Source organism: Mus musculus, chromosome 7 (assembly GCF_000001635.26).
Source record: "Mus musculus strain C57BL/6J chromosome 7, GRCm38.p6 C57BL/6J".
Lineage (NCBI taxonomy): Eukaryota > Metazoa > Chordata > Mammalia > Rodentia > Muridae > Mus > Mus musculus.
The window spans coordinates 103,636,294-103,662,833 of NC_000073.6; the positions used below are offsets into that span (position 1 = coordinate 103,636,294).

The 26,540-nt window shown below is 37.4% G+C and overlaps 2 protein-coding genes across 2 annotated transcripts; both read right to left on the reverse strand.

Moving 5' to 3' along the window:
• Nucleotides 1–2,891: 2,891 nt before the first annotated feature.
• On the reverse strand, nucleotides 2,892–3,845 carry Olfr622 (olfactory receptor 622). The gene has a single exon (NM_147083.1). It carries the CDS (start codon nucleotides 3,843–3,845, stop codon nucleotides 2,892–2,894), a length of 954 nt encoding a protein of 317 aa, NP_667294.1.
• A 20,105-nt stretch (nucleotides 3,846–23,950) lies between these two features.
• Nucleotides 23,951–25,025, reverse strand: Olfr623 (olfactory receptor 623). Its single transcript, NM_147122.2, has one exon. The coding sequence runs from the start codon at nucleotides 24,953–24,955 to the stop codon at nucleotides 24,002–24,004; it is 954 nt and encodes a 317-aa protein (NP_667333.2). The 5' UTR covers nucleotides 24,956–25,025; the 3' UTR covers nucleotides 23,951–24,001.
• Nucleotides 25,026–26,540: the final 1,515 nt, after the last annotated feature.

Genomic DNA, 26,540 nt, shown 5'->3' on the forward strand with positions numbered 1-26,540 from the left:
AACAAAGACATACATTTTAGGAAAGTGTGTTTCTATGGTGCATTTTCTTACCCAGTACAAAATCCATAGAAGTATTTGAAACAGATACATGCTCATCCTTTAGCAAGAATTTTATCCATGTGGCCATTTCCCCATGATCTCTACATTTACCTTTTATTTTGGGTTCTTTGAGAACTCATACAATGTATTTTGATCTTACTTACCTCCTTACCACAATTCTTCACAGATCCATGCCCAGCCAATATCATTCCCTTTTCTATTTTAAACCCATCAAGTACAGTTTGTGCTGTGCATACACTCTTAGATAATCTGGTCTTCCACCAGATCCTAGTCACCCTTTTGAGGACCACACCATTATGAAAACTGACACTTCCTCTCTTGAAGGTATTAACTGCCAGTCACTCCTTACCTAGGAATTAATGAACATTTTAATATAATAACTGAGTATTGGTGATCTATTTTTCCTTAAGCATTTGAATTTATTCATCTTACTTTATATATGAGTATTTGCCTGCATGTATGTTTATGTGTGCACAATGCCCTCAGAGTTCCAATGAGAGTATCAGATTCTCTGACATTGAAGTTACTAATGATTTTCTGCCACTATGTATATATTGGGAATCAAACCTGAATCCTCTGAAAGATCAACAAGTGCTCTTAACTGCTGGTTCCATAGTTCAGCCAGGCTTTTAACTGTTTATTGAGACAAGAGTTCACTCATTTGCCCAGGCTGACCTTTGAACACACTGTGTAGCTGAAACAAATCTTGAACTTGTGAATCTCCTATCATATACTGCCAAATAGCTACATTATAAGTCCAAATTACATAGGTTATTTTAATATATCATATATTTTTAAAATGTTCTGGGATATTCAGATTAGCATGTACAATTGATTTGAATTAATTACTATAATGCAAAATTGTAGAGCATTCTTCTACACCACATCTGTTGTAAACAATATTAAATTGAAAGCAGAATTTCCTTCATTGCTTATTTTTACCATGTTGATTCTGAAAGCTTTGATTTAGAAAAATTGGATTTTTTTCGGGGACAAAGAGTTGAGGTTAAAAATACACACACAGAATGTGTATCCTTCCCTACTACACATGCATTTAATGTTTCACAATAGTTTCATAAAAACTTTTAAAAATGGGGACAGAGTTTTCAAAAACAAAGTGGGTCCTCTGTACAGTCTACACAGCTTGTATTGTATTTTATACACTCCGAAAACATACTTGTCTTTTCAGGTATATTTAGATAATTCTTTTTAACTGTGATTATCCTTAGAGTTGAATAATTACTGCAATATTTGAAACATGTTTCTACATACTAATTTATTAAATTTTCCTTTCTCTTTTTTGTTATCCCTAGGGCTTTTTGCCACATTTTTAACATTTAGCATTTGAATATCATCTATAATTTTAAAATATTAAAAGTTTGCTCTAGTATTATTAACATACAGATAAAAATCACTAAGTCTACAGTCATATACCATTACAGTGTAACCCAGAAGGTACTGTTTGATGGAGGTCCTCTCTTTTATCTATTACAACATTGATGATGTTCATCCTTCATACCCATTTCATATTACTTATAGTTTGTGACAAGGACTGATTTGAATAATGTCTTACATGCTAAATAAAATAGTAAAATCAAACCTTTGCTCTGGCTTTGTTTATTTTTATTTTATTTCTAACTAAACCTGGATCCATATTTTTGAAATATACAGTTTCTTATATCAGACAGCTGTTTATATCATATATACAGAAAACATTCAGGTTCAGGTCTGCTGCCTGTCTCCTGTCGTTTAAACTTGACTATGATTCCTTTGCGTTGCTTATCCCTGTGTTTTAAGGTAGCAATTTAAAACCATTTTTATCTGGTAAAGTAAAGAACATCATTGGATTTAGAAATTTTTCAAACTGAATTTATGGTGTTGAGGATAGGAGTAATGACTTCAATCCTATGTATATATTGGCGGGAAAGTTTTCATAGAGACCTGAATATTACTATAGAAAAATTCAGAAATAAAGAAAGTATGGAAAGTAGATAGTTCTAAATCAATTTATGATAAACTTATGAAAGTTATTAAATTTGTCAAATAAATTATACACATTTTTCGAATTTTCTTTTTTTATTGGTTCTTTGACAATTTGTCCAGTGTACAGCTCCTAGTGCACTGACCACACTCCAATAGATATGCACACACAAAGAGCATATGGGCAGCACCAGATGAACTTAATGTTTACATATATATATACACATATGCATAAATATACATATATATAAACACATGTACATAAAGATGCAAAGTTAGGTAAGTGGGGGAAAAGGGTTGAATCTAGGTGGAATGGGAGAAAAAAGTGAGGTAAGCAATTTATACGATTTTATAAATATTTTATATAATATAAAGTTGAGAATATAGCAGCATATTAAATCATGAACTATGTCCTTGACTTCCCAGAGCTCCTAGGGACTGTACCACCAACTGAATAGTACACATGGAGCGACCCATGACTATAGCCACATATTTAGCAGAGGATGGCCTTGTTGGGCATCAATGGGAGGAGAGACCCTTGGTCCTGTGAAAGCTCAATGCCCCAGTGTAGGGGAATGCCAGGGCAGGGAGGTGAGAGTGGTTGGGGGGGGAGGGGGAGGGAGCACCCTCATAGAAGCAGTGAGAAGGGGGCATAGGGTAGAGCATTTCCAGAGGGGAAACCAGGAAATGGGATATCATTTGAAATGTAAATAAAGAAAAAATACAATAAAAGAAAAGAAAAAAAGAAATATTAGATAAATAAAATTAAAATTTGAAAACAAAGTTAATTATTGTTAATGTATCCTGGCTGCACAAAACATAATCTACTAAAATAAGGGTTTTGGTACTTTTTACTTTTCAGAAAATTTCTTGTGTGTAAAGAAAAGATCTATCACTCGATCACGAATTTGCTTGGTCTTGACACCATACACCACTGGATTAACCGCAGAAGGTACTAAAAGGTACATGCTTGCAAAAATGATGTGAACGCTTGGAGGGACCTTCTTGCCAATACGATGAGATAGGAAGCTAAACAGTGCAGGTATATAGGAGACAAGGATAGTGCAGACATGTGCAGCACATGTGCCCAGGGCTTTAGAACGAGCATTCTGGGAAGAGAGCCGAAACACTGACTGGAGGATTTTTACATAAGATGTTGCTATGAGTCCTAGGTCCACGGTTATCACTGAAAGGGCCACTGAAATTCCATATGCTCTGTTAATGAGAGTGTTGGCACTTGCCAACTTCACCACAGCCATGTGCTCACAGTAAGTATGAGGGATGACATATTTTGTATAGTAAGGCAGCCTCTTAATCAGAATAGGGCATGGCAAAACCATGAGCACACATCTCATCAGGCCAACTAGACCTAGTTTAATCACCATAGATGTTGTCAGGATTGATGCATAATGAAGAGGGATGCAAATAGCCACAAAGCGATCAAATGCCATGGCTACTAGGATGGCTGACTCCATGATGCACAGCGTATGGATAAAATACATTTGTGTTAGACAGGCATCAAAGTTGATCCAGTGTGCATCAAACCAGAAGATGCCAAGCATCTTCAGAGCTGCAGAAGAGGAAAGACACATATCATTCATTGCCAGCATGCAAAGGAAGAAATACATAGGCTGGTGGAGACTTGGCTCCAGCTTGATAGTAGCAATGACTATGCTGTTCCCCAGCAGGGTCAGGACAAACAGGAGGCAAACAGAGATGCCAATCCAACAGTGAACATTCTCCAAGCCAGGAATACCAACCAGGAAGAAAGATGCAATCTGTTGATGAGTAATATTGCCTACCATGTTAAAATCCAACTTGCTGTATGTTTGGTAGAAAATACCAAGGGTAATATTCTATAAACAGAAAACAGCATTGTAAGTTCTTCCATGGTCCAGGTTCACTTGAAAACACTTTCCAAGAAGGGCTGTCTCAACCAAACTTCTGAAAATACTAAAATAAATAGGTTTATGCTTTAATGTTTAGCATTTCAATCTGAAAAGGAAATTATTTTTCTAAGTTTCAATGCTTATTTCAACTCCAGTTATTTTCTGTGTACAGTACTAGATATGTAATAAGATAATGAATATCATTGTTGCCAGTTATTTTCTTCTCAAGAAAAGAAATCAGATTCAGGAATGATATGAAAATACTCACTTTACACATTATTTAACATATATAAGAATATTCTGTCATTTTAAAATTATAATTTTAGCCTGAGTGTAGCTAAATACTTAGTCACTAATAGGATCTGAAAAAAACAAAGAATATAAATTATGGCCATAAATCCTTTATCATTTGTAAAAGTAAACTAGAGCACATTTTATACTGTAAACAGGAAAATCATACATATTTCCATTTCAAAATTGTGTGAATCTTCAGTGTATAATATAGAAAAAGTCTCTTGAACAGAAGAGGTCCCTGTAAAGGGGCTTCAAACACAAAGGAAGCAAAGGCAAGGTGATCATTTCAGAGTTGTTTTTCCTGAAGGTGGCAACTGAGCCACAGCTCAATGGAATAATTACTGTGTATCTACCAGCAGCTAGAGACTACTTTACTTGAAACTGTCCTATTTGAAAAATTTCATAAATATTTTTTAAAATATCAATGTCCTCTTATCTGTAGCCTGAGCCCTTCCTCTAATGCAGCAGCTCTCCCTGCCTGCTGAGGGGAGAGCTGAAATACTCACCATTCAGCGCTTTCCTGTCAGCCCCAAGCATTTCTGCTCTCACTGTGTCTTCTGGCATTTACAATTATCATGAATCGTTCTTCCTGGGATCTAGCCTCAATCTAGCAGAAAATTTTGGACCATTACCTGCACCCTTCATGACACAGTTTTATTCAGATATATATTCCTGGGCAAAATCTTTCTTGCCTAATAGTTTAAGACTTTTAAAAAGACAAACTATTTTTTCTTACTTACCAGCAAAACCTGCTATTCTGGGGTGATGTAAAAATATTTCTAAAATATTCTTATTAAAAAGAAAAAGTGTTTATGTTATTGAGTGAAATTTTATAGCTTAATTATTTTTTTACCAATAAGCTATAATTTAGAGTTGAAATCACTGTGCACAATTGAAGGTTATAGCCTTAGGGATAATAAATTAAGGCAAACGATGAACATTAAACTTTCAATTACATAATGGTTTTATATATGTACCAAACATCTGCTATTTGTAAGACTTACCTTGGGAGAGACATTAAGCAAAGTTCTACTTTTGATCTGATTTGGAAAGAATTAACCTTATAAAACCCTGGTTGGAGCTTACAAGACATGATGTTAAGTTGTAAGTTGTAATTGTAAAATCACCTAGAGTTTAGAAAGGGTACTTTTGAAATGTGTATAAATAAAATTCTTCCTGGTTGTTAAAATCTTAATTATTTCAGTAAGTTTGCTTTTATGAAGTCTGCCTTGGAAAAAGGGAAATTTACTCCCTTTGCTAAAAGATTCTTGGCAGAGTCCAGGAATCACAGATTTGCAGACAATGCTGGAAGTGGGATCTGCTTACCCCTTTGGCCCTCAAGACATCTCTCCCCCAGGCTCACTTTAAATGGAACCCCCTGCACTATAGTTCAGCACATGCAGTTGTCAGGACTACTCTAACCTCTACCTTTTGGTGACAGAATTTTCATCTTTCTAAACTCAGAAAATACTGATTCTCTCATAGGGCCTGAGCAGTGACATTATTTGTTTCTGAAGTCCTGGGCACAGTCTGTTGCTAGAACTCTCATGTTGAGAGCAGATGACTCATACGAAAGACTGGGGAATTTAGATGCAGCTTTCCTTTAATACACTGCCCATTTTATCTTAATGTGTTATGAAAACACAAGTGAAGAATCTCTAAACTTTGTGATTCTGCAAGTGTTTTCAACTTTGTGTCTGATGTCATTCTCATTCGTCAATAAATAACTGCAAAAGGAATTTATACAATTCCAATAATAATACAATAAATTCTTACAGAGCAGAAGTTCTACCATCTTCTTCAGCCTCAGAAGCATCTGAAATTTTTCTCCACCTTGTGTCTGAAACACTTGTCTTTCCACAGATATGATTTACTGCACGAAATTTCAATTTCTTCTCAGTTCTCTTTTCTCCATAAACTGGGTTTTGTCGACATTATTTCTGCAATGATTTACACAACTAGATATACTCCTGCAACAAAATTGTCAAAATTCATCCTTGAGCAGTAAAACCTTCCATAATATTTGTATTCTTACAAACAAATAAAATCAATCAAATTCTCAGTTCTGAATTCTAGAAATGTAATACCACTGGAATATTCATGGATCTTCCTTCCCATTTGACTTTTTATCTCCTCTCTAACAATGTCTTATATTAAATGAGACCAGGTTGTTTCATGCAGGTGAGAACAAGTGATCATGTTGGTGGCAATGGCTGTTAATGTGTTAGCCCTATTCTCAGGAGACCCATCAGATTCAGAAGTAGACAAGCCCCTTGGGAGGTGTAATATTAAGGAGAGAAGAGTATTGGGACATCCTGAAACACACATCTGTGCAAGGTCCCTCAGCACTGCCATGTTAACCCTGCACACTTCACGGATATGGCATAGTTTGAGATTTTGTCCTCTCTTGAGCACAATTTTTGTGTCTATTGAGACAAATCACATAACTAAAATAGGAAACAAATGTGGTCTCTTGGAAATCTGTGGAAAGAGGAATAAGTTGTTACCTCTGGAATATGTTTTATATTTTATGCTGTGTGAAATTTTCATATAAAAGATGTTCTGAACAATTTCAGACCCCTAGGTTTTCTCACAGCTCTTCCCCTAACCTGACCACTTTACCCCACCAACACCATGTACTTTGTATAAATCTATGGAATCCATTTAGTGCTGTTTGTATGTGCATTGATGTAAGACAATCTTCTAGAATATCACCTGTCTTAGATGACATCTGTGAAGAAAACTGATCTCACTTAGACAGAAGCAATAGTGTTTGAGTCACTACCTCATCTATGCTGGAATGCTCAATAACTTGATTTTGTGCAGGTCTTACAGAAGCAGTCCCAACCACTATGGGTTCACAAATGCTGTGGCCACAGTCCCAACAAATAAAGTTTTACTGCTCATCCCCACTACCTTACAATCTTTCCACTCTCTCTTTCATGATGATGAAAAGGCAAAGCAGTGAAATATAGATGTTGCATTTAGCGTTGAGAAGTCCATGGTTTCTTTATTTCTCTATCTCTTGACCAGTCATGGGGCTCTATAATAATTTCCACGTCCTGTAAAAAGAAGCTTCCCTCAGAGTGTTTAGAGATAAGCTAATTTATAGTTGTAATGATAAGAAATTAGGCAATAGTTTAAATTATGTACATGTAGCAAAATTTAATGTTATTTTCTCTCTTATAACTTACACACCCATGAGCTTTTGGCACAGTTGACAGTGCCAGTTTGTGTTTTCATCTAAAGCTCAAACAGAAATTAGTTGACTATTACCATAATGTTTGTGCTACTATTGTACAGTGAGCATATCTTGCTGAGCTAGCCTTATCATAGTCTGAAGCATTCATAGCCTCATAAAACTTTTGATTATGCTACCACAAAATATCATGTATAGAACTTTGTAGCTCTGTGACAATTATCCAATAATAAAAGTGCCCCCAGATAAATACTACCTAGATTTCTCTGTGTACTATTTCTCATGTACTTAGTGACTACATCAAAAGGTCTTACTAGCAAGTGTTGGGGGGGGGACCAAGAGCAATGTCAACAGCCAGTAATATTTAGGGAGGTCTATAAGATCATTTATCAAAAATTCAACTGGGATTTTATTTGAAAAAAAATATGGTATTAGAGAGATATTGTCCCACTATTATCAGGCAAATTTCAAAAATTTCCATCCAACTCTCCCAGCATCACAGTTTCAGAACTTGCATTTCCAGGAATAGAGAACAGCATAGAATTATGCTCCATTTTGTGTATGATGTATGGTTCAGGTGTCACGGGACTCCGGTGGAGTCAGCTTGTCAAATGAAATTCTGAAAGCTTTCTCATGAGGAAAGCGTTTCAAGGAAACTTACTCCTGGATCTTTGGCTATTCCCCTAACCCATAAAATTAATTTTCCAAATCCACATTAGTCTAGTGTATGGATCCACGTGCACTCTATATAGTATTACCTTATAGTAAATGTCTTTTAAGATTGTATTCTAACATAGCTAAAGCCTTTTCCCAGTGTTCTTAGATTCCAGATAGCAGCAAGGAGCTTAACCTATTCAGTAACTAATTAAGCTCTACCATAAAACAATAAAACATCTGTCATTTACTCAGCTGTCTGTAGATAGAGACTAAAAGTCTCACTGATATAGAAATCTTTTACTACAGGCTACATTCCATGACAAGTATAAGTTGATATACTACCCTGATAAGGGGGAACTCTCCAGACAGGATAAGTTTTACTAGACCTAAGAATTTAGAGCTCCTGATAACACACTACTCTTAAGGCCTATCAAGAGTTAACAACCCCCTGATGCTTTTAGGTTGATCCTAGGCAGGGCTTGTTATCCCTAATGTAAACATTTAATTAGTCCCTGCAAATTCCTTTCTGCTGTAACTGGTGAATCTCAGTGTATCTTGTCTTTTTGTGATTTGTATCCTCTGATAATTCGTTGTAATATAAGTCTGAAGCTCAACCAGAACATTACATTCAGATTCAACACCTCTCTTGTGTGTTTGACTGCTTGTCAATACATCCTAATCTTTGCTCATCTACTCTAGAGACTCTTTCCTACGCAGGCACAGGGGACCAGAGGGCCTGCGGCATTCAGGACCTGTTTTATTGTTTTACATATGGTGAGCTGCCTGAAGACAAGCAGCATTTGATTTAGAAAACTGTCTGTTCACTTACAGGAGTTCAGGCTTGGAGAGTTCTTGAGATGCTTCATTGATGACAGACAACTTTCCTGGGATCCTGGGATAATCATTCTGTTTCTAAAACTCGGAGGTCTCAAGATGTTCTGAGTCTCTTTCTACCCTTAAATATCTTCTCGAGAGGGAATGTCATGCAGGAATTCACCTTAAAGAAAAAATAACTTTCATCTTAATCATAACCTCCTTTCGAAATTCCCGCCTCCAATTTCTGCCTTTCTTATACTCTTCACTTTTATTCCTGCTATTCCGGTTTCCATGTATTTTGAATCAGTAGGAATATACACCTATTCATCCTATCTAGACTGATAAGTAGTCGCCAGTGGGATTATAATTATTATTTCATATTATAATTTTCCACAAATAATATTTCTGTTTTCCAAATCCATGTGTGGATTATTTGAACTACAGATAGAGTATTATCTTTATACCAATTGTTTTTATCCTCAGAATTTGTCAAAAACATCTGACAGGTTTTTGTTGTTATTTTGGTGCTACTTGGTAGGTTGGCATTTGTTGTTGTTCTTGGTTTTTTTGTTTTGTTTTGTTTTGTTTTGTTTTCAATACATCTCAACATCAGTTTCCCCCTCCCTCCATTCCTCCCAGTCCTTAACATCTTCCCCAATTCCTCTCCTCCTCTGTTTGCCTTCACAAATGAACAGGCTACCAAGATATCAACTGACAGTGCCAAAACAAGATACAACAAGACTGGGCACAAATCCTCATATCAATACATTAGAAAAAAATGAATAGGCAAAAGAGTCAGAGACACCCCACTTCCACTGATAAGTTTCCCACAAAAATACCATGCTAACAACCAAAACACATACCCAGAGGTTCAAGCACAGACCATGCAGGCCCTGTGATTGCCACTTCAGTCTTTGGGAGCCCCTATGGCCCCACTTACTTGATTCTCTGGGCTCTATTCACCTAGTGTCCTTTAACCCCCTGGCTCCTACAATTCTTCTTTACCCTCTTTTATGGGATTCTCTAAGATCCAAGAGGAAGGACTCAATGGGGATCTCCAATTTGGGCTGTCTCTCTCTGCCTAGTGTTTAGCTGTGTTCTCTGCATCTGCTCCCATTATCTGCTGGTGGCAGCCACTCTGATGATAATTAGGCTAGGCACCAATTTGTAAATACCTGCAGGTAAAAGTGGGAGTCAGTTTTCTCCTTTCTAACCCAATTTGGTTATAGATTCATTGCTAGGAATCACTGTCACTTAAGGTATTCTACTGTGTTCAGATAGATCCTCTGAGCTGGGGGCCAAATGGAAAAATACAATTATATTTTTTCCTCATATAAGCATTTAAAGAAAGAAAATAGATGTGTTTTAGAAAGTCATAAAGATACATTTGTATGTCCCATGACATCTTGATGACTTGCTACTACCTTTTCTAAATAACTTCTAATAATACATCACTGTGTTCCTGTCTGCTGTGCCAATCCCTTTTGCCCATAATAAGCATGAAGTTCAAGTTCCATTGCTGCTACTTGTTGACCTTGTCATCAGTCTTTTTGCTCAAAGATGCCACAGGTATGACTGCAGAATGTCTTGAACCAAACAGTGTTACTTCAGAATATACATAGAATCAAGCAACAATGCATTCTCCTTTCAGTTCCAATTTCCTTCCTTAAGTTCCAATTCTGCTTCTTCTAGCCTCTAATTCTACAGACTTAAGGATTTGGAATTTTGAAATAATAGTCTCCAAGATCTCCTCCTACACACACACACACACACACACACACACACACACACACACACACACACACATATATATATATATATTTACCAAAAGAAGAGCAGTTAATTCTAAACATCACATACAAGTAGGAAAGAGAAAGTAGGTAAGGTGGCTTCTTAGTCTAGAACTTTGGAGAATGGCCATTACTTCCAGCCAAGAAGGACACAGGGTTCACAGGAAAGATGCTTTTGTAAGTTTCATTAAACTGTGATGTTTGTCTCTATCTACTACTGAGGAACACTTCAGAGGCTGTGATGTATCCAGAGCCTGTTGTGTCAAGCATAATGAGGCACTATAAAGAATACCTGAATCCATGTCTCTTTTTCTCCTCTGATACATTTTTTTCTATTTTCTTCATTCTCATTCTCTCTTTCTCCCTCTCTCCCTCTCTCTCTCTCTCTCTCTCTCTCTCTCTCTCTCTCTCTCTCTCTCTCTCTCTCTCTCTCTCTCCAATATAAGACAGCACAAAATCAAAGAGAAACAATTTGGTGCTTTCCAGCATATATATATATATATATATATATATATATATATATATATATAAGCAAGAGAAATTGGACTTGGCAGGTGCAAAAGAATCATATAAGCATATATGTATGCAAAAATAATGAGAAACAGTTCATGGTTTTGAAAAAAGAGAAAGGAGGGTATAAAAAGGGTTTAGAGAGAAGAAAGATAAGGAAAAATGGTACAATTATATTAAAATCTCAAAAAACTAAAAGAAATTATTTTAAGAAACTAAAATAATCTTAAAAGAGAACACAAAGTTGGAGTAGTATGAAATAGTGAACCAGGGAGGATATTGGAGGTGAAAACACCAAATTGTATTCCTGGAAATTCTCAAAGTATTTTTTTTCTTTTCCATTTTTTATTAGGTATTTAGCTCATTTACATTTCCAATGCTATACCAAAAGTCCCCCATAGCCACCCACCCCCAGTCCCCTACCCACCCACTCCCCTTTTTTTGCCCTGACGTTCCCCTGTACTGGGGCATATAAAGTTTGCGTGTCCAATGGGCCTCTCTTGCCAGTGATGGCCGACTAGGCCATCTTTTGATACAAATGCAGCTAGAGTCAAGAGCTCTGGGGTACTGGTTAGTTCATAATGTTGTTCCACCTATAGGGTTGCAGATCCCTTTAGCTCCTTGGGTACATTCTCTAGCTCCTCCATTGGGAGCCCTGTGATCCATCCATTAGCTGACTGTGAGCATCCACTTCTGTGTTTGCTAGGCCCCGGCATAGTCTCACAAGAGACAGCTACATCTGGGTCCTTTCAATAAAATCTTGCTAGTGTATGCAATGGTGTCAGCGTTTGGATGCTGATTATGGGGTGGATCCCTGGATATGGCAGTCTCTACATGGTCCATCCTTTTATCTCAGTTCCAAACTTTGTCTCTGTAACTCCTTCCAAGGGTGTTTTGTTCCCACTTCTAAGGAGGGGCATAGTGTCCACACTTCAGTCTTCATTTTTCTTGAGTTTCATGTGTTTAGGAAATTGTATCTTATATCTTGGGTATCTTAGGTTTTGGGCTAATATCCACTTATCAGTGAGTACATATTGTGTGAGTTCCTTTGTGAATGTGTTACCTCACTCAGGATGATGCCCTCCAGGTCCATCCATTTGGCTAGGAATTTCATAAATTCATTCTTATTAATAGCTGAGTAGTACTCCATTGTGTAGAAGTACCACATTTTCTGTATCCATTCCTCTGTTGAGGGGCATCTGGGTTCCTTCCAGCTTCTGGCTATTATAAATAAGGCTGCTATGAACATAGTGGAGCATGTGTAATTCTTACCAGTTGGGGCATCTTCTGGATATATGCCCAGGAGAGGTATTGCTAGATCCTCTGGTAGTACTATGTCCAATTTTCTGAGGAACCACCAAACTGATTTCCAGAGTGGTTGTACAAGCCTGCAATCCCACCAACAATGGAGGAGTGTTCCTCTTTCTCCACATCCACGCCAGCATCTGTTGTCACCTGAATTTTTGATCTTAGCCATTCTGACTGGTGTGAGGTGGAATCTCAGGATTATTTTGATTTGCATTTCCCTGATGATTAAGGATGTTGAACATTTTTTCAGGTGCTTCTCTGCCATTCGGTATTCCTCAGGTGAGAATTCTTTGTTCAGTTCTGAGCCCCATTTTTTAATGGGGTTATTTGATTTTCTGAAGTCCACCTTCTTGAGTTCTTTATATATGTTGGATATTAGTCCCCTATGTGATTTAGGATAGGTAAAGATCCTTTCCCAATCTGTTGGTGTTCTTTTTGTCTTATTGACGGTGTCTTTTGCCTTGCAGAAACTTTGGAGTTTCATTAGGTCCCATTTGTCAATTCTCGATCTTACAGCACAAGCCATTGCTCTTCTGTTCAGGAATTTTTCCCCTATGCCCATATCTTCAAGGCTTTTCCCCACTTACTCCTCTATAAGTTTCAGTGTCTAAGGTTTTATGTGAAGTTCCTTGATCCACTTAGATTTGAACATAGTACAAGAAGATAAGTATGGATCGATTCACATTCTTCTACAAGATAACAACAAGTTGTGCCAGCACCAATTGTTGAAAATGCTGTCTTTCTTCCACTGGATGGTTTTAGCCCCCTTGTCGAAGATCAAGTGACCATAGGTGTGTGGGTTCATTTCTGGGTCTTCAATTCTATTCCATTGGTCTACTTGTCTGTCTCTATACCAGTACCATGCAGTTTTTATCACAATTGCTCTGTAGTAAAGCTTTAGGTCAGGCATGGTGATTCCACCAGAGGTTTTTTTATCCTTGAGAAGAGTTTTTGCTATCCTAGGTTTTTTGTTATTCCAGATGAATTTGCAAATTGCTCCTTCTAATTCGTTGAAGAATTGAGTTGGAATTTTGATGGGGATTGCATTGAATCTGTAGATTGCTTTTGGCAAGATAGCCATTTTTACAATGCTGATCCTGCCAATCCATGAGCATGGGAGATCTTTCCATCTTCTGAGATCTTCTTTAATTTCTTTCTTCAGGGACTTGAAGTTTTTATCATACAGATCTTTCACTTCCTTAGTTAGAGTCACGCTGAGGTATTTTATATTATTTGTGACTATTGAGAAGGGTGTTGTTTCCCTAATTTCTTTCTCAGCCTGTTTATTCTTTGTGTAGAGAAAGGCCATTGATTTGTTTGAGTTAACTTTATATCCAGCTACTTCAACGAAGCTGTCTATCAGGTTTAGGAGTTCTCTGGTGGAATTTTTAGGGTCACTTATATATACTATCATATCATCTGCAAAAAGTGATATTTTGACTTGCCCTTTTCCAATTTGTATCCCCTTGATCTCCTTTTGTTATGGAATTTCTCTGGCTAATAATTCAAGTACTATGTTGAAAAGGTAGGGAGAAAGTGGGCAGCCTTGTCTAGTCCCTGATTTTAGTGGGATTGCTTCCAGCTTCTCTCCATTCACTTTGATGTTGGCTACTGGTTTGCTGTAGATTGCTTTTATCATGTTTAGGTATGGGCCTTGAATTCCTGATCTTTCCAAGACTTTTATCATGAATGGGTGTTGGATTTTGTCAAACGCTTTTTCTGCATCTAACGAGATGATCATGTGGTTTTTGTCTTTGAGTTTGTTTATATAATGGATTACATTGATGGATTTTCATATATTAAACCATCCCTGCATCCCTGGAATAAAACCTACTTGGTCAGGATGGATGATTGTTTTGATGTGTTCTTGGATTCGGTTAGCAAGAATTTTATTAAAGATTTTTGCATCGATATTCATAAGAGAAATTGGTCTGAAGTTCTCTATCTTTGTTGGATCTTTCTGTGGTTTAGTTATCACAGTAATAGTGGCTTCATAAAATGAGTTGGGTAGAGTACCTTCTACTTGTATCTTGTGAAATAGTTTGTGCAGAACTGGAATTAGATCTTCTTTGAAGGTCTGATAGAACTCTGCACTAAACCTGTCTGTTCCTGGGCTTTTTTTTTGGCTGGGAGACTATTAAAAACTGCTTCTATTTCTTTAGGGGATATGGGACTGTTTAGAAGGTCAACTTGATCCTGATTCAACTTTGGGACCTGGTATCTGTCCAGAAATTTGTCCATTTTGTCCAGGTTTTCCAGTTTTGTTGAGTATAGCCTTTTGTAGAAGGATCTGATGGTGTTTTGGATTTCTTCAGGATCTGTTGTTATGTCTCCCTTTTCATTTCTGATTTTGTTAATTAGGATTTTGTCCCTGTGCCCTCTAGTGAGTATAGCTAAGGGTTTATCTATCTTGTTGATTTTCTCAAAGAACCAACTCCTCATTTGGTTAATTCTTTGACTAGTTCTTCTTGTTTCCACTTGGTTGATTTCACCTCTGAGTTTGATTATTTCCTGCCATCTACTCCTCTTGGGTGAATTTGCTTCCTTTTTTTCTAGAGCTTTTAGATGTGTTGTCAAGCTGCTAGCATGTGCTCTCTCCCGTTTCTTCTTGGAGGCACTCAGAGCTATGAGTTTCCCTCTTAGAAATGCTTTCATTGTGTTCCAAAGGTTTGGGTACGTTGTGGCTTAATTTTCATTAAACTCTAAAATGTCTTTAATTTCTTTCTTTATTCCTTCCTTGACCAAGAGGTCATTGAGAAGAGTGTTGTTCAGTTTCCACGTGAATGTTGGCTTTCCATTATTTATGTTGTTATTGAAGATCAGCCTTAGGCCATGGTGGTCTGATAGGATACATGGGACAATTTCAATATTTTTGTATCTGTTGAGGCCTGTTTTGTGACCAATTATATGGTCAATTTTGGAGAAGGTCCCGTGAGGTGTAGAGAAGAAGGTATATCCTTTTGTTTTAGGATAAAATGTTCTGTAGATATCTGTCAGGTCCATTTGTTTCATAACTTCTGTTAGTTTCACTGTGTCCCTGTTTAGTTTCTGTTTCCATGATCTGTCCATTGATGAAAGTGGTGTGTTGAAGTCTCCCACTATTATTGTGTTAGGTGCAATGTGTGCTTTGAGCTTTACTAAAGTGTCTTTAATGAATGTGGCTGCCTTTGCATTTGGAGCATAGATATTCATAATTGAGAGTTCCTTTGGAGGATTTTACCTTTGATGAGTATGAAGTGTCCCTCCTTGTCTTTTTTGATAACTTTGGGTTGGAAGTCGATTTTATCCGATATTAGAATGGCTACTCCAGCCTGTTTCTTCAGACCATTTGCTTGGAAAATTGTTTTCAAGCCTTTCACTCTGAGGTAGTGTCTGTCTTTTTCCCTGAGATGGGTTTCCTGTAAGCAGCAGAATATTGGGTCCTGTTTGTGTAGCCAGTCTGTTAGTCTATGTCTTTTTATTGGGGAATTGAGTCCATTGATATTAAGAGATATTAAGGAAAAGTAATTGTTGCTTCCTTTTATTTTTGTTGTTAAAGTTGGCATTCTGTTCTTGTGGCTGTCTTCTTTTAGGTTTGTTGAGGGATTATCTTCTTGTTTTTTCTAGGGCATGGTTCCCGTCCTTGTATTGTTTTTTTTCTGTTATTATCCTTTGAAGGGCTGGATTCGTGGAGAGATAATGGGTGAATTTAGTTTTGTCGTGGAATACTTTGGTTTCTCCATCTATGGTAATTGAGAGTTTGGCTGGGTATAGTAGCCTGGGCTGGCATTTGTGTTCTCTTAATGTCTGTATAACATCTGTCCAGGCTCTTCTGGCTTTCATCGCCTCTTGTGAAAAATCTGGTGTAATTCTGATAGGCTTGCCTTTATATGTTACTTGACATTTTTCCCTTACTGCTTTTAGTATTCTATCTTTATTTAGTGCATTTGATGTTCTGATTATTATGTGTCGGGAGGAATTTCTTTTTTGGTCCAGTCTATTTGGAGTTCTGTAGGCTTCTTATATGTTCATGGGCATCTCTTTCTTTAGGTTTAGGAAGTTTTCTTCAATAATTTTGTTGAAGATGTTTGCTGATCCTTTGAGTTGAAAATCTTCATTCTCATCCACTCCTATTATCCATAGGTTTGGTCTTCTCATTGTGTCCTGGATTTCCTGGGTGTTTTGAGTTCAGATCTTTTTGCATTTTCCATTTTCTTTGATTGTTGTGCTGATGTTCTCTTTGGAGTCTTCTGCACCTGAGATTCTCTCTTCCATCTCTTGTATTCTGTTGCTGATGCTTGCATCAATGTTTCCAGATTTCTTTCCTAGGGTTTCTATCTCCAGCATTGCCTCACTTTGGGTTTTCTTTATTGTGTCTACTTCTCTTTTTAGGTCTAGTATGGTTTTGTTCATTTCCATCACCTGTTTGGATGTGTTTTCCTGTTTTTCTATAAGGACTTCTACCTGTTTGGTTGTGTTTTCCTGTTTTTCTTTAAAGAAAAACAAGTCCTTAAGGACTTGTAACTCTTTAGCAGTGTTCTCCTGTATTTCTTTAAGTGAGTTATTAAATTCCTTCTTTATGTCCTCTACCATCATCATGAGATATGCTTTTAAATCCAGGTCTACCTTTGCAGGTGTGTTAGGGTGCCCTTGTCTGGGCGAAGTGGGCGTTCTGGGTTCTGATGATGGTGAGTGGTCCTGGTTTCTGTTAGTAGGATTCTTACGTTTACCTTTCGCCATCTGGCAATCTCTGGAGTTAGTTGTTATAGTTGTCTTTGTTAAGAGATTGTTCCTCTGTTGATTTTGTTACCCTCTATCAGCAGGCGTGGGAGACTAGCTCTCTCCTCTGAGTTTCAGTGGTCAGAGCAGTCTCTGCAGGCAAGCTCTCCTCTTTCAGGGAAGGTGTACAGTTATCTGGTGTTTGGACCTCCTCCTGGCTTAAGATGAAGGCCCAAAACAGGATCTTTCCCAGAAGCTGTGTTGCTTTGGCCAGGAAGGTGGCCGGTTGTCTGGAGCCGAAGATGGCGCCCCCTCAGAAGCTCTGTGGCTCTTGCCTGTCCAAGAAATGGCTGGCCTCTGTATTCCACACCGTCACCCATGCAGCCTGCCCTCTAAGGAGTCAAGGAGCCATGAGGCTCCCACCGGGGCCTGAGGCACAAACCTCTCAGGCCGGGCAAACCCCTGTGCTCTCACCAGGAAGGTGGCCGGTTCTCTGGAGCCGAAGATGGTGCCGCCTCAGAAGCTCTGTGGCTCTCAAAGTATTTTTAAACTATTATTTAAAAGTACTATTATCTCTAGTTCTTTATATATTTTGGATATTAGCCCTTTACTGGATGTGGGATACGTGAAGTTGTTTTTTTTTTTTTCTTTTTATCTGTAGGTTGCTGATTTGTCTTATTGACTATGTCCTTTGCATTACAGATGCTTTCCATATTTGTGAGGTCCCATTTATCAATTTTTTCAAAGATTTACTTATTTACTTCATGCACAATGTACTGTTTTCAGATACACCAGAAGAGAGTATCAAATCCCCATTACAGATGGTTGTGAGCCACCGTGTGGTTTTTGGGGAATTGATCTCAAGACCTCTGGAAGAGCAGTCAGTGCTCTTAACCACTGAGCCATCTCTCCAGCCCCATTTATCAACTCTTGATCTTAGAGCATGAGCCATTGATTGGAGTTCTGTTTAGGAAATTTCCCCTTATGCCAATGAGTTCAAGGCTCTTTCTCACTTTCTCAACTATTAGATTCAATATATCTGCTTTTATGATGAGGTCCTTGATCCACTTTGACTTGAGCTTTGTGCAAGGTGACAAATATGGATCAAAAAACCAAACAACTCAATCAAAAAACATGGGAGAGAACTAAACTGAGAATTCACAACAGAGGAATCTCAAATGGCTCAGAAGCACCTAGAGAAACGTTCAAAGTCCTTAGTGATCAGAGAAATGCAATTCAAAATGACCCCGAAATTCCATCTTAAGCCAATCAGAATGGCTAAGATCAAAACCTCAGGTGACAACATATGTTGCTGAGGATGTGGAGAAGAAGAACACTCCTCCATTGCTGGTAGGGTTGCAAACTGTTACACCCACTCTGGAAATCAGTCTGGCTGTTCATCAGATAATTGGACATAGTACTACCTGAATACCCAGCAATACCACTCTTGGGAACATACCCCAAACATGCCCTAGCTTGCCAAGGGGTCCATGTTTCACTATGCTCATAGTGGCCTTATTTGTGACAGCCAGAAGCTGTAAACAATCCAGACAACAGAAGGATGAATACAGAAAATGTGGCTCATTTACACAATGGAATACTACTCAGCTATTAAGAATGAGGACATCCTGAGTTTTACAGGCCAATGGATGGAACGGGAATATATCATCCTGAGTAAGGTAACTCAGACACAAAAGGACATGCATGGTATGTACTCACTAATAAGAGGGTATTTGAAAAAATGTACAGAATACCCATGATACAGTACACAGAACTCAAAAAGGTCAACAAGCTGAAAGGTCCAAGTGAGGATGCCTCACTGAGTGAGGGAAAATGACTGAATCCCTGAGGGCCAGCAGAAAGAATGGAAACAGGCAACCTTGGGAGGTAGGAGGATGGGGGGGGGGCTTCCATAATCCTCCAGAGACCTGGGAGGTAAGAGAATCTCAGGACTCAAAGGGAGAGACCTTATATGAAATGCCAGGCAGTAGGGAGGGGGAACTTATAGACTCCACCTCCAGCAGAAAGATGGGGCATCAAGTGAGGGAGTAGGTTTCCATCCCACAGTCAAAACTCTGACCCACCATTGTTCCTGTCTGAAAGAACTTCAGGAATGGAAATGAAGAGGTATCTGAGAAAAAGAAGGTCCAGTGACAGGCACAAAGTGGGATCCAGCTCAAGGGGAGGTCTCAAGACCTGATACTATTAGTGAGGCTATGGAGTGCTCACAAAAAAGGATCTATCATGACTGCCCTTCGAAAGACCCAACAAGCAACTGATAGAGTCAGATGCAGATAATTGCACCCAACCTATGGACAGAAGCTGCTGACCCCTCTGGTTGAATTAGGGAAATCTGGAAGAAGCTGAGCAGGAGGACAATTCTGTAGGAGGACCAGCAGTTCTCAATTAACCTGGACTCCTGAGATCGCTCAAACACTGGACTACCAATCAGGAAGCATACACCAGATGATATGAGGCCCCCAACGCATATACAGCAGACGACTTCCACGTCTGAGTTCAGTCAGAGAAGATGCATCAAACCCTCAAGAGACTGGAGGCCCGAGGGAGTTTAGTGGTATGGTAGGGTGGAGAGTGGGGTCGTGGGGATATCCTTATGGAGACAGGGGGACAGGGAGGAGGTATGGGATGTGGAAGTTGGAGGGTGGACTGGGAGGGGAATAAAATCTGGAGTATAAATAAATAAATAAATAAATAAATAAATAAATAAATATTAAATTTAAAAAGTACTATTACCTCAATGTTCCTAATATTAGGAGCGTACTTTGATATCAGTTCATGTATAAGAGTAAAGAAATATTTTCTTTGATGTTGAATAGATTCCCTGAATTCATTTTAAGAAAGGAAAATACATAGCTTTTAAGAAAGATTTTTTTAATTTTTATAAATAATTCATGTTTGAGTTTATAATATAATTTCATCCTTTACCTCTTCCTTTTCTTCTCACCTAACCTCCCGTATAACCCTACTCTCTTTCAACTTCATGGATCTTTTTATCTTTTTCTTTAATTTATTTATATATATATATATATATATATATATATATATATATATTCACTTTATCAGTCAATATAGTGTCACTTACAGGTATGCTTTCAGAAATGACTATTTAGTATTGGATAATCAAATGGTATGCTCTTTTCTGGGGAAGACTATTTCCTCAGCTTTCAGCATTCCATAGTTGCTTGTAGGTTTGTGGACTCAGGAGCTCCCTATCACTCAACATTAACTTGTGTCTTTGTGTCACCCTTGTTCAGGACATATTTAGATAGTCATATTGGTGACACATCATGAGTGCAGCTTTTGACACTTCTATGAAACTCAATCTCATAACAAATTTCCTATTTCTCTTGCTTTTCCCCTATGATACTAGAGTCATACCAGCAACAGCCAAGTTGAGGATACATCTATCAATTAAATTTGAGCTTCACAACTCTTAATTTTGATCTGTTGTGGTTTTTTGTAATGGCCTCCATCTGATGATGCAACAAGAAATTTTCTTGATAAGGGGTGAGAACTATACTTATCTAGTTCTCTGTGTGTGTGTCTGTGTAGTTATGGATTATGCTGTCATAGAAAGGTTATACGTTTTCTTCAAAAAAAAAAAAAATCCTGGTTAGTTAGTTAAGTTTCTAGAACCAGAAATAACTTACCTCCTGTTGATTGAGTCTCAAGTTAGAGAGCTGTACTACCACCAAAATATTAATGCCACTACTGCATCTTTAGAGTTAGAGTGTCATACTGGTCAATGTTATGGTTCATTGGTACCTGGTATGGTCAGACTAGTGGTTGTTTCTCTCTTTTTGATGCTCACATGGTATGTTCTAGTATTCTGAGAGTTTGCTCTCAGGAAAGAGGATTGTTGAGACAGCATCTCATGGACTCTAGGCTTGCCACAATCTTGCTATGTAGAAGAGAATGCTCTTGAATGCCTGATTCCCACTTCAACACCTCAGTTGATGGGATTGCAGGTGTACAACACCACATCAAGTTTCATGAAATATGAGGATTGAAGTAAGGGCTTGTACATGCTAGGGAAACACTTGTCTGTCTGAGCTACATCTTAGCCAGGATAGTTTTGACATTATTAAATAGCAATACAATTTAGGTTTTCCCTGCCTTAGGAAACATTATACGATAAAAGAGTCAAAGTCACAATAACCAGGAATGCACACAAAGATATCCAGGTCTTCAAATTTCAACCATCAACAATGTCAAAATTATATTTTATTAAAAATAATTTATGTGGCAAATCCTGAAATATGGTAGAAAGAGTTGTATAAGCTTGTCCTGTGTAAAGAATAAGTTACAATATATAAAATTTTTTACATGAAATCCAAACATAAAGTGGAGTTACATAAAAAAATAACAAATAACAGGAAGTAGTTCATTAACAGTCTTCTTAGGTATGATATATGTTTTATCATTTGTTTGTCTTGCTGGGTGGTGTTTTAATTAGGGTTTCTATTGCTGTGGTAAAACACATGACCAAAGCAATATGGGGAGAAAGAGGTTAGAGGTTAGAGAGAGGTTAGAGGTTCCTTATCACTGTTCTTTATCAAAGGAAGTCAGGACATGAGCTTAAAAAAGGGAGGCCACAGGTAGGTCCTGCTTACTGGCTTGCTCATCCTTCCTTTTCTTAGAACTCAGAACCACATAGCCAAGATGACATCACTCAAACATGATCTTATTCAGGTATCTCTCCTTTCATAGAACTCTAACTTATAAGATATTCCCATAAAAAAGTCAGCACAGTTAGTTTTGTTTTTGTTCTAAGTTACTCATGAATTCTAGAAGATTTATAAAATTATCAGAATTTTGTGACACAGCCAGGATGACAGAGTCCAGAGATAGACCACAGGGATATGAGAATGGAATGAGTCATAGCTTAATTTTATCTCTATGATCCTAGTAGTTTATATTGCTAATAAGTATATGTTTAGTGAGCTTTAAAAATTATCTGAATGACAAACGCAGGTTCATTTTTACATTTTTAATTGAAATGAATTCTATCACTGCCTCATTTCTTTCATCCATAACCTCCCAGTTATCTTCCCTCAAAGCCTCTTATACTCCTCACTACCTAGCTGATTGTCTCTTTATTATATGTGTTGTATGTGCACGGACACACACACTCATGCACACAAATATATATATATATATATATATATATATTCTCTTATTTCTTGGTCAGTCCATTTTTTGTTGTTTGTATCTATATGATTTCAAGACAGATTACTCTGAATTGAACAACAGCAAGGGAATTTCTCCCTAAGAGAAGCTAATTCTCCTTCCAACAACAATCATTAAGATCCTGTAGTTCTTCATCTGAGGTAAAACCCTAAAAATTTTCCTCTTCTATATTAATATGCTTATATATAGCTATTGCTTATACCTTGTTTATACAGCCATTTCTAAAAGAGACTATCATAGCAAAATTTTTTGTATCTAGGCTATTAAAATATTTCTACTTTATTTTCTGGGATGTTCCCTGGTCATAAATATACAAGAAGTGATGCAGATGTATCCACCTAGGCTGAGCGTCTGATGAATAGTTAATCTCTCTGAAGTGTCCAGTTGAGGTTTTCTATGACAATTTCCACTTTATGGGGAGAAGAGCTTCTTTGATGATGGGTGATAACTATACTACTCTACTCTACTATATCTGAGAATTTGAAGTTAGGAATCACAGAAGAGAGAATGGATCCTATTTGAATTTCTGGGAATGGGTTTCCTCACTCACTAAAATACTTTCAAGGTCTACTCATTTACTTTGAAATTCCATTATTTTACTTTTATTTACAGTTGACTAGTTTCAACATTATGTGTATTATCAAATCTTCCTTCTGAGTTCATCTGGTGAAGACTGTTTAGGTTTTTGTTTTTCTATACAATGCTATTGTCAGTAGGGTAACTATGAACATCAGTGAGCAAGTATTTGTTCTTTAAAGGGCCATGGATTCATAAGCATGCCAAAAGATGGTCAAAATCAACTACAAAATGAATTAGGAGTGAAAAAATATTTATCTTTTCTTTACAACCATTGATTCCATCCTTTCTCTTTCTCCTCATGCAAGAAAATGAGCAGCCATGTCAATGTCTGGAAATCTGTGTACCAAAATTTCCCAGTTGTTTTACCTATGCTGGTCTCCAAATAGGACTCTATGTCATTTTACTGAATGAAAATGCCTGCTTCTTTTCAGCAGTATCTGGAATCAAACGTAACAAGATAGTGGTTGTCTGCACTAGAATTATATTTCTGGCTTAAATTTCTATTGTTGACTTTATTATTTGATAGACAATTGCCAAAATTGCACATTGACATAATTTTCAAAGAATACTTTTCCTAGAATAATCACTGTGAACTGAGGGCTGTGTCAAGCTCATTTGACTCTGTAGAGGTTTCTAGAAAGAGCAACATTTTCCATTTGAGCAAAAATATTGAAAAACTTAGCCCTAGATAAGTGACAGCTAGCATGGAAAATTTTGGTTTTGATTCAAACACTTGTATAGTCTAATCTCAAAGGCTACATATGAATGTACAAGTCAGAGGAAATTAGCTCAACAAACCAAATAACTTACCTTAGTGGATCAGTTAATATCAAAGTGAGATCTTTACATGGTGCTTCATGTTATGAACATATTATGCCAAAATAAATCAGTAATAAAGAACAATCAAGTATCACGGACATTAGTAGATTTCTATTGAATATTTTCTTTGTTTCTCCTGCCTGAAATGTTGTCGACTTGATCAAATATCAGGAATAGTTCTCAGAGAGTAATCAGAGTCGAGTTCTAGAATAAGGCAGTGAGAACAAGCGAAGCAAACCACTCTGAATCTGTTTGGTCTTAATACTGAAGATGACAGGGTTCATAAATGGGGGGAAAAGGAAGCAGATGTAGCTCATTGTTATATGTACAATATGAGGAATATTCTTTCCAAACCTGTGAATAAATGTCAAACCAACCACAGTGACATAGAAGACCAAGATGCAACAGATATGGGAGACACATGTGTTGAGAGCCTTGGCCCGCTCATCTGTAGAAGCAATGCCCATGACAGTCTTGAGAATCAAAATGTAGGAGAAACAAATAATCAAAAAATCCAAAAGTCCCATGCAAAATACAACAACAATAGGATAGAGACGATTGAATGTGATGTCAGCACAGGCTAGCTTGATGACATCTTGGTGTAGACAGAAAGCATGGGAGAGTACATGGGAGCGACAATAGGGAAACCAATTCAGTCGAATGATTATTGGCATGATTGAAAGACCAGCCCTCATCACTACGCCTATGCCAATCTTTATTACCTTAATATCAGTAAGGATGGTGGTATATCTTAATGGGTTGCGAATGGCAATGAAACGGTCATAGGCCATGGCAAGCAAGACCCCCGACTCCACAATAGAGAAACTATGGATAAAATAGGCCTGAGAGAAGCAGGCTCCATGGCCAATTTCCCTGTGATTGAACCATAGTACACCCAGCACTGTGGGCATGGTGGTCAATGTTACTCCAAGATCCGTAGCTGCCAGCATACCTAAGAAATAATACATGGGCTCATGGAGGTTGTGGTCATCCTTAATGAGGAAAAGGAGGGTGCCGTTGCCAAGCAATATGAAGATATAGGCCATCAGTAATGGGAGGGAGATCAGGTGATGGGATTTCTCCAGACCTGGGAAGCCTGTGAGCAGGAATGGGTAGGTTGAGGTGTTGAGCCAAATTACAGGCATTGCAGATACAAAATTCCCCTCAGATAAAATGATAGGGAACAGTTCCTTAGGGTTTGCCTTGTGAAGATGCTACCAGCTGTGTGGATGTTCAAAAGTGTTGTTTTTCAACAACAATGGTAATTTAATCATTCCCGGGACCTTCTAGATATGGAAAAAAAAAGATATGTGAAGAACAGCTCCATGAATTATTTAAAGATTACAATATAAGAGTACTGGAATGTACATTAGAGATAAGCTATGTATGAAGAATAGATCTAGATCAGATGTTCTCAAACTGTGGGTCATGACCCCTGTGGAGTTGCATGACATCCTCACAGGAGTCCCATATCAGATATCCTGCATATCAGATACTTATATTATGATTAATAGCAGTAACAAAATTACAGTTATGAAGCAGCAACAAAAGTAATTTTCTGGTTGGGAGGTCACCACAAGAGTAACTGTATTAATGTGTCATAGCATTAGGAAGGTGTAGATGTATTGATGTAGATGAAGATGAAGTCTTTGTAAATCCAATACTCCAAATAAAACAAGGCATTCTGACATTATTGTTGCCTACAAAGTTTTTTCATGGTATCATTCATCTTTACTTAGGGTGTTGAGAATTGACCTAATGATTTCCCAGAATAAGTAAGACCTAGAAACTCAGAAAGCATCTAAGCACTGTTTGAGAATCAGGTATGGACAGCTAATTGCAAAATAATATAAATGTATAAACAAATAAATAAAAGACAGTTACATGTAGACATTGATAAATGCACTGTATCTTTAAGAATTATTCAGTTGATGAAATTCTAGAGTTTGGAGGAAGCCACAGTATGACAGAAAACTGACTTTTGTGTGTGTCATCACTTTTACATTTAACAAAAATCTCTTTTTGAGCAGAACACTACTCTAGTATACTATAGCTTCTCATAAACTCTTTCCCCCAAAATTATAACATTATCATATATTTTAATAACATATTTCATTTTATATTTCATAATGTATATGCAGTTATAAAAGAAGAGGTTCACTTGAAGGCATATGAAGATGTATGGCTATGACATAACTACTTAGAGAAGCACAAATAGAAACTGGTTAGACATGCTCACATGAGTATACTTATTGTTTGAAACTTCATAATGCATGTTGGTTTCATTTTAAAAGCTATGACATTAGATAGATAGTATTTCATTATAGTGAGAAGTCTTTGAGACTCAGAATTCTAAGGTACCATTGGATACATCCAGGCAGTTGTATTTTATCATCACTCAGAGAAATATGGCCATATTCTTTTCTTTGGTGTGTAATACTAATTCTACCGTATCTTAGTGTACTTTCAGATATTACTCACATGATCCACTTTCATTTGGATAAAGTGTCTTCAAGATCTCTGGACTTCATTCTTCAATGTTTGGGTGCCATCTCACAGCTGTTGCTTTCTAATGGTATTGAAACTGAGAAGCCACTTAAGATCTGTGGTTGTCATTTACAGAGGATATTAATGATTTCTGTCTTCATCTTGCTTTTAATACTAAATGTAAAAATAAATTAGACTTGCTAAAGAAAATGACCTCCTCACTTTGTATATTTTATTACAAAA